The 9,460-nt window shown below is 39.4% G+C and overlaps 2 protein-coding genes and 1 non-coding gene across 3 annotated transcripts; 1 reads left to right on the top strand and 2 right to left on the bottom strand.

The window, feature by feature from the left end:
• Positions 1 to 1,338: 1,338 nt before the first annotated feature.
• On the bottom strand, positions 1,339 to 2,459 carry LOC134650946 (beta-1,3-galactosyltransferase brn-like). The gene has a single exon (XM_063505901.1). It carries the CDS (start codon positions 2,411 to 2,413, stop codon positions 1,394 to 1,396), a length of 1,020 nt encoding a protein of 339 aa, XP_063361971.1. The 5' UTR covers positions 2,414 to 2,459; the 3' UTR covers positions 1,339 to 1,393.
• Positions 2,460 to 6,115: 3,656 nt separating this feature from the next.
• LOC134650661 (protein C10) lies at positions 6,116 to 7,039 on the bottom strand. Its single transcript, XM_063505592.1, has 2 exons — positions 6,741 to 7,039; positions 6,116 to 6,257 (listed from the first exon to the last, which is right to left on the bottom strand). Exons 1-2 carry the CDS (start codon positions 6,955 to 6,957, stop codon positions 6,124 to 6,126), a joined length of 351 nt encoding a protein of 116 aa, XP_063361662.1. The 5' UTR covers positions 6,958 to 7,039; the 3' UTR covers positions 6,116 to 6,123.
• A 1,187-nt stretch (positions 7,040 to 8,226) lies between these two features.
• LOC134651272 (U6 spliceosomal RNA) lies at positions 8,227 to 8,330 on the top strand. The gene has a single exon (XR_010097092.1). It is a non-coding gene; the product is annotated as a U6 spliceosomal RNA (small nuclear RNA).
• Positions 8,331 to 9,460: the final 1,130 nt, after the last annotated feature.

Here is a 9,460-nt window from a genome sequence, read left to right as displayed (position 1 = left end):
ACATTTGTAACGTTATCTATGAAAAAGGAACTTATTTTCGATGGCGCTTACGCCATTATTAACGATGCTCCGATATAAATACAATGCCGCGCGACGCTGTGCGGCGTAAGCGCCATCGAGAATAAGGTCCCTTTTCATAGATAACGCCCCATTTTACAAAACAATCACCTGCACAAAACCCAATACATTTTTTATCTTACTCTATAACCATAAGACAATATTATCTATGAGCCTTAAGTTGCCTCAAAATAGTTTTTCATTTCATTTAAAATACATTATTGTGGCACAGATACAGTCTGCGCACGACCTCCGAGTATTTTAAGGGAAACCCTCATACTCCCTTCTCTTAAAAATCTTCGGATCTCTCGAGAAAACTATAAATAAATAATAATTTGAGCCTATATACGTCCCACTGCTGGGCACAGGCCTCCTCTCGTGCGCGAGAGGGCTTGGGCTATAGTCCCCACGCTAGCCCAATGCGGATTGGGGACTCCACATACACCTTTGAATTTCTTCGCAGATGTATGCAGGTTTCCTCACGATGTTTTCCTTCACCGAAAAGCGACTGGTAAATATCAAATGATATTTCGTACATAAGTTCCGAAAAACTCATTGGTACGAGCCAGGATTTCAACCCGCGACCTCCGGATTGAAACTCGGACGTCATATCCACTCGGCCACTGCCGCTTTCGAGAAAACTATAAAGGTATAAGATTTATAGGTAATTAATTTCGTTATTAGAAGCATCCCTTGATAAAATACTAATCCAAAACGAGAGTTAAGATACCTTATTTACTATCATAAGAATATAAAAAATAATTATGTCTCGCTTTGTGAGACCCCGCGTACAAAGTTTCCTACAGTCAATTATGAACTTAAAATGATTGACAAATGGTTCAAAATTCAGAAACAAAACTGATACTATATTTCAGAAAAACCTCGAGCTTAAACTTTCAACTAACGATAAAGTCCCCTTTTCCCTTTCGTCACTGAGATTAGATTCCACTAAAATTAAAGTGAATTATGTTTTTTTAGTGCAAATTAACATGACAAAACAAGTATTCCTATAACTGTCTTTTGAGTCTAAACTTGAAACCCTCAACTCGTTTTACAAAAAAATTAGAGTTGTCTGAAGAGGACTCAAATCTCCACCAAAAGACTCGGGTCTCTAACAAGTTGAAAATTTATTTATATGAGTCTGAAAAACACAGTAATAGAGTCTGTGCGGAAAGAGATAGAAGATTCGTGAAATGTATCCCCATACATTCCACAACTCTTCTCTTTCCGAACAGACTCTAGTCTTAAAGCAGAATACTCAAAGGACTCTTATCGGTCTTAAACCAACACTACAATAAATTCACAAATGTCCGACTCCATCACAATCAAACATCCATCAAATAATCCTATTCTGCTCGTTCCACACCCTCACCAACTCACTGTGGTCACCGTACCCATGCGAGGCTATCACTTCACTATAATCGTCTTTACTATATTTCTTCTTGTAAAAATAAAAACTTGGACAATGCGTCGGCTCTATCCCAACCTTTTTCGCGACTATACCCAAATATATATCATCAAATCTGAAATGTTTCACATATAAACTCCCTATATACATTATTTTAAACGCCTTATTAGACAGGACGTAAGCGCCCGCTGTTACATAAGGCGGCCAACGATCCCACGGATATTCATCTATGGACACTCTCCATTTACTAGTAATATATCTATGCGGTGCTGATTTAAATACGTAACCGGCGAAAAGTAGTCTGTCTCTTTCGGTTTCATAAAAAGTCGTGCTCATTCCTGTTGGAGGTTGCTCTGATACATAGTTCAAAAGATTGCTAACTGATATATACATATCGTCATCTGTGAATAGATAATAATCTGCCGTAGAGCAATGTTCGTACGCCCAGCGAAAAGACATCATAGTCTTAATAGTATTATTAAAGTAATTATCAAGAAAATCTATCTGTATAATATCCTTATGTTCCTCCATTTCTTTTTCTATCATCCTTTGCGTCTGAGATTTCATGTCGTTTATTCCTAGAAAGAAGAGGATTTTGACGATACGTCCTGGTAGATAATTCTCTTGGCCATAAGTCTGTCTTATAGCTTTCCTGTATTGAAAATGACTCATAGAAGATTTGACTAATATAAACAAGTCAAGTTTCTCCACGGCGTTACATTTGGCAGAGTTACTGAGAAACCGATACGGGTATATATTTATGGGGGTTACACTAGGTTTATTACCAGCTAATATATCGGCAACAATTGGCCGAATATCCGTGTTGAGTGGATAGTCAAATTCACTGTCAAAATCTCTTGAGAACACATAGTCACTAACACCACAGAAGTAGTATAGAAACACGAGCACACACACAGTGAACACGTAGAGATTTCTTCTCCTTTTCATTTTGGATTGTTCATTTGATTTTGTATCTGGAATAGAGACAATCTCCATTAAACTCGACTAGTCAAAATGCATAAGCCACCTTAAAATGCTTAAATTGATATGAAGCTCTTATCTATTACACTACTACATAAACGTACCACGAGCATCGTAAGGTCAAATATTTGTTTTAATTACTCAACACCAGAGACCAGTAACAGTAGATTGTTAACCAAGGGATGAAATGATGCCTTATCACCCTAATAAACACTTTTCATTTCGAATACTAGTAAAGTAAAATGCATGTGTTTTTTAAAACTTGACTAAGTATACATTTTTATAGTATTTCTTGAGGGTACTTTCATTTAACAAGGGTACTTTCAATTAGGCAAAAGTATCGTTATTTATTGAATGGGGAGTTAAATATCACAATGGAAATTGTAGTCTTACAAGTCATTTTCTATTTATACCAGATTTATACCTCTTCGAAAGATGATCCCTATGACAGTTAATTTTTAACCCTCAACTCAAAAGAGGGGTGTTAATACGTTTGACGCCGATAAGATAATATTTATTCATTTAAAACTTATGCTAATTTGATTGATACAATGGGAATTATACAATTTATACTTAAATACTAGTGTCTCAATGTCTGTCTGTGTGTTTGAATGTGGAATTGTAGCTCTCATACAGATGGACCGATTTCGATGCGGATTGTTTTAACGTGAAAGCGGGTTTCTTTGTGGTGGTTCTTAGCCATGATTGATAGGTGTAAGGGCACGGTTTTTTAACAAACTGATAGTTGTATGCTAGGTTAAATAAGTAGCTTCGCTTACCTGCAGACTCAGTGTGGGCCATGCCTAGGTCACAATGGCACAGTGTTAAGACTTCACTCAATGATAGATACCTGTCTTATATGATCTAAGTTAGGCTAATTCTTGACTAACAGATTGCATAGGCTGGTGATGTATTGTATTGTATTGTAGTACGGGCGATTTTCCGCAACTCGACGTCCTGCGCCTATTTTGCGTGATAGGGGCTAGTCCTGCCAGCCCAGCTCCTCGAGGAATCCTATCAAACCTTTGATGTTGAGTAGGACCTCGGGGAGATCTCTCGGGGATCCGAGATGTTTTGCCCTGTATGGGGCCACTCCGCTGCATTCCAGCACCACGTGAGAGGCTGTTTCTTCCTTCTCCATGCATCCACGGCATAGGGGACTGTCTGTGACACCTGTTATAAAAAGATGTTTGTTAAAAAGTCCATGACCTGTTATGACACTGGTTACCATACTCAGACGGACTTTTCCTAGTTGAAGGAGTGCCCTTGTGAGCTTACCGTTGATGCTAGGCATGGCTTGTTTGGCCTGTCTGCATCCAGTCTGGTTTAGCCAGTGTTCTGTGTGTAGTTTCCCTGTGCGTGCCAGCAGCATTGAGCGTACCTTGCTAAACGGTATCGGGAGAGTCGGTTCCGGGCCAATCGCCCCCGCACCCGATCCTTGTCTGGCAAGCTCGTCCGCAGCATCGTTACCTCGGGATCCACTGTGTCCCTTGATCCATTGTAAGGTGATCTTGTTGTTCTGACATACCTCCATTAGTCGTTCGTGGCATTCGTGTATGAGTTTGGATGTAACTATATGGCTTTTTAGGGCCATTAAGACTGCTCTACTGTCGGAGAGTATGCGGATGGAGGATCCTACTACCTTCCTTGCAGTGATGGCAGCCGCCGCGTTTATGATACCCATGCACTCAGCTTGGAATACCGAGCTATGGGATCCTAGCGGAGTGGTGATTGACATGTTCAGGTCTTCTGAAAAGGTTCCAGAGCCCGATCCGCTGTCTGTTTTGGACCCATCAGTGAAGATTCTCAGCTCCCGGGGATTGAGTCCTTCGTAGTTGTCGTCCTCATATAATTGTATTTTGTACCTTTTGTCGAAGATGGCTTGTTTGTGAATTCGATCCGTGCCTGCCGTGAGCACTGGAAATTCGTTGTATACCTTTTCCAGGCATGTTGTGTGAAGAGCTCCTGTGATGTTAGACCATATATTGAGGGTTCGCAACCTTACCGCTGAGAGACTGGCCTCTTGTTGTATGTGTAGGTGCAGCGGTGGAAGGTTTAGCATGACCTCCATGGCTGCAGTCGGAGTGGACCTCGTGCAGCCAGTGGTGGCCGCGCATGCGAGCCTCTGGAGTCTTTGTAGCTTGTCACGTACGTTGCCTAGGTTTGTTCTTGGCCACCAAACCAAAGCACCGTAGCAGAGTAGGGGGCGGATTATAGTCTTATAGAGCCAAAGGGTAATTTTCGGGTTGAGTCCCCACCTCTTACCAATCATCCTTCTGCACTGCCAAAAGACTACTCCCGCCTTGTCTATGCGTCTGTTGATGTGATTGTTCCAGTTGAGTTTACTGTCGAGAGTTAGCCCTAAGTACTTAACTTCATCGGTCAGCTGTAGCTCAGTCTGGAAGAGTGTTGGTCTGGTAAAGTTGCCGAGTGCCCTTTTATTGGTGAACATTACCATTTCTGTTTTGGTGGGGTTAACTGATAGGTCAAATTCTCTACACCAGCGTTCTACGATCCGAAGAGCTGCCTGGGTGAGATCGCATACTGTACTGGCAAATTTACCTGATATTAATATTGCCAGATCATCAGCGTAGCCTATTGTGTAAAAGTGTTCCTCGTTAAGTTTGGTTATGAGGTTGTTAACCACTAGGTTCCACAACAGAGGTGACAGGACTCCCCCTTGAGGGCATCCTCGCACCGCCGCTACGGCCTGAGGTTCGCCTACATACCTTATTGTCCTTTGATTTAGCATGTTCATGATCCACTTTATTAGTCCGGGTTCAGCGCCGTGGCTTTCTAGGGCATTCCCTATACTGGTAAAGTGAGTCTTGTCAAAAGCGCCCTCTATGTCAATGAAAGTGCCAAGGCACATTTCTTTGTTGTGGATGGCTCTCTCAATGCGGCTTACAACCATGTGTAAAGCCGATTCCGTAGATTTACCTGAGCTGTACGCGTGCTGGTTGTTGTGCATCGGTATGTTCTTTAGCGCTCTATCCCTCAGATCCCTGTCACACAGTTTTTCCAAGGTTTTAAGTAGGAATGATGTGAGACTGATGGGCCTAAAGGATTTAGCAGCTGTGTAGTCGTTCTTACCTGGTTTAGGTATGAATACCACATTCTAGGTAGGCTGGTGATGTTAATAAGACTGACTCGGGTGTTAGTAGTATATGAAAACTGCTTATTATTTGATTACACTATATATTCACACAATAGATGATGAACACTACAAACAATGGTTACACGATGTATTGAATTAGTTATTATCAAGACAATGATGTGCGTAAGTAGCATGATCTCCATTAGATATATGCGTCCTGCGTCAGCATTAAAGAGACTGGGTATGGGTTGATACATTACAACAAATTAACTTTAAATCATATGATACAAATATTTGTATTAGATGTTAAATAATTCTAAAGCCTCAAAAATACCTACATTTATAAAAATAAGTCATTCATACAATTTTTTTTATAACTTAGTTTTGCATCTTAGTGGTTAGAGCCATAAAATAATTATGTGCTTGGCTGGAATCATGATAATACTGTTTTTACACCTAAATTCCGTATATAAAACCACATCCGTTACATCCCTGTTAAGAACCAACTGAGGAAACAAAAATTTTAAAAATTGCCAAGCCATAAAATCGGAGTTTGGAATATAATTAGAAACATACCAAATTACAAAGACGTGTCCACAGTGGAACTGATGGAGACCGGTGGCAGGTAGTGGCTGCGGATCTGGTTGTGGAGGCGGGACACTTCAGCGTCAAGACTCTCCGTCTCACGGATTAGTTGAGTGAACTGCACTATACCTGGAAATATTAATGAGTTTATACATATTTAAAGGCATGGGACACGGGGGCGGCAGAATTTGGTTTTAATCCAATTTGAAGGTGACAATTTAAGTTACAACTGTTAATCCCCGTCTCCATATCGCGCGGCAATAAGCCAAGCCAATGTTCGATTGTTTGCCGCGCGATATGGAGACGGGGCTTTACAAGATTGTAGATTTAACAAGTTTGTGTACCAGAAAACATAATAAGCAACTAACTTGTATTATTTATTTTTGACAAATATGTAAATTGTAGGAATAAATCTACATTTGACATAAGCACCATGTATTGTTTTGCATTTTTAAGTGTGATTTTTTGTTGATTGTAAACTTGTGGATCTGATATGTATGTAATGATTGTGCATATAACACATTATCTACAACGTAACAGTATTGTCGACTTGTACACTTGTAAAGTTTTTTGTGACAGGGCCCAATAATAACCAGGAAAAAATATGCTAACCTTCCCGGGTACCACTGAAGCCATGTCGCTTGATAGTCTCCATCTCGATCTGGACGACCATGGGGAACACAATCTGCATCATTTTCAGCATCTCATTGCCCGCGGCTTCCTTAGCTTCGTCCAGTTTACACGAGTAATCAGGGGAGTCCAGCGCGTCAATTATCTCGGACAGAATCTGCCGGATCTGGTCAACAGACACGTTCTGCGGCGATGCCATTGTCAGCAGACTTCATGTAGCGATTGATCGTCCGTATTTCAGACAATAAGTCTGTACTTGTGTAAGCATTTGCTAGTTTCGTCTTGCTAATAAAATAAACGAGTTTTAATGCAAATGATAAGAACCATTCATAAGTTTAACAATTAGGATTTTAGGATTGATATCAAAGCCACCAAACTTGGAAATTGATGAGATAAATGTAAATAATTTATAGATAAACGCTGATGATGAACTCCCATACTCCCATGAATAATTGCATTTGACAGCAGACTTAGGAGGGAGTGTTTAAAAACACTTTGTAGTCGCCGAAACTGTAAAAGTCATGCCAAAATAAAATAAAAAAATCGTTTAAAACTATAGCTTAAATAATGCCGAATTAAACAACTGTACCGATATTCGGAACCTAAAGTAATATATTGAGAGTGGCAACACTGTAGTTAGTCGTATTGTCCTTTTCTAGCATATACGTCCATCTCTCTCCCACACCCCCACCACTTCAGGCAGTTGCGTTTGACAATTTTGACAGATAGAAACAAACGCAAATTACCTCATTGGCTTGCTGTTTTTCCATCTGGAAGGTCGTGAAGCTAAACTGCTGGTGAGTTTTTGAATTTGTACCCCAGTTTAGCTGACTATATTGAAAAACAGTTTCTAACGGCTTTTGCCGTTCGAAATAAATATTTAAATTTAGTTGTCCGTTAAACTATCTAGCAAATAAAAATGATCCGGAATAGTGATGTGCAAGTGTTTTCAAAGGCTGCCTGCGCGCACCGTGGCTATGCCAATGAAAATACTAAAACACATGGTAGAAAACACATCGAGCTGGTAAAGCGTGCACGTGTCACCATTATAATTTAATTTTATTAAGTCTCTTCCGAGTTTTGTTAGTTTAAATCTTTGTGTGTGTATAATAACGGTTGAAATTATATAATACTTAAATGGTGATGTGTGGAGGTATACCCTTTCAAGTGATTTGTGTTTTCGAATACGAATGGATCGGATAGTTAATACGTGTTACGTAGAACCTACGTATTAAGGTAGAAGCTTATAGACGTGTAGGTTTTTTTATCTGTCCAAGTATCTATCAGCAATTTATCTTTTTATCCCGTTCCGGGTTAATATAATATTGCAAAATTAATTTTTTGGTAATAAACTTGCTGATAAATAACGTGTACCCGAATAGGAGTCGACGATATTTCCGCTCTAAGGGACACAAGGTAACGAACAAACCTACATCGCAAACATTGCATTTATTTTTGTGGAAAGTGAGTACTTCGGCAGTACATAAACTTAAATCTGACTAGACATAGAGAGAGATTAGCATGGCTCTGCGCAAGAATGACATGCGAATTCGTGAAGTATTTCACTCTGTATCTATCAACTTATATCTCTCCAACTAGATCTTTGATTTATGTAGGTAGGTACCTACTTAAATATATAACTTAGCAGGTACTTACAGCTTTAAAGGTTAAGGAAAAGAACTCTTGCATGTAGGTGCTATATGTGCTTGTGTTATTTTGAATTTGAATAACTTGATTATTAATTCTATACGTAACTACATACAAGAGGGTCAATTCTTAAGCCTACTTACCTACCTACATAAATAGTACACTTAAATTAAACGTTTCAAATAAAATCGGAAGCCTGTGACATGGAAGGGCATTAACGATACGGGAATCTTTAGATTGATTCATTGACGAAGACGCATGGTTTGGTTCATATTGTCAAATTATATTAGTTAACTGTAGAGTTAAAGTTTAGTTTTGGCAAATCTGCGCGTCACCGTGAATGACACTTTCTAAAAGTGCCTGTTAAAGCCGGCGTAAAGCCTTTCACCTTGTCGAGCAAGGAACCCGCAACTTAGGGAATATTACCCATAAACTCAGGGTATTTGATTTGAATGATACTTATTCTTAAACTTACGTTTGTTATGGTTCCACCTGCTAAGGTGCGCCTAAGAGAATCTTTTATTCGTTCACAAACTAACGTCAAGTTATTTGTGATGAAACCAATATATTATGTACCTATCTAAACCTGCGCAAGGCTGCCATGTTTACACCTGCGTAAGGTGTGCCAAAAGAATCTTTGATTCGTTCACAAACTAACGTCAAGTTATTTGTGATGAAACCAATATATCATGTACCTATCTAAACCTGCGCAAGGCTGCCATGTTTACACCTGCGTAAGGTGTGCCAAAAGAATCTTTGATTCGTTCACAAACTGACGTCAAGTTATTGATGATGATATTATAACCTATGTAAGCCTGCGCAAGGCACGTCAGACATATTCACAGAAATATAAATGATATGGTCATAACACAGGCGTGCGAGTAGACCACAATCACAAAAATATTACAAAGATTAAGTTGTAAATATCTCTTTTTAGAGAATGTAAAAATGGTTTAAAATAATGTTTTGGATAAAAATCAGTCGAAATAGGCAAGGCTTCGTTATTAGAGTTTTCATTTTTGTTTACCAATCTATTTCAAGGGTCCCGAACACCC

This window comes from Cydia amplana, chromosome 9 (genome assembly GCF_948474715.1).
Source record: "Cydia amplana chromosome 9, ilCydAmpl1.1, whole genome shotgun sequence".
NCBI lineage: Eukaryota > Metazoa > Arthropoda > Insecta > Lepidoptera > Tortricidae > Cydia > Cydia amplana.
This window is presented reverse-complemented; position numbering and strand designations above follow the sequence as displayed.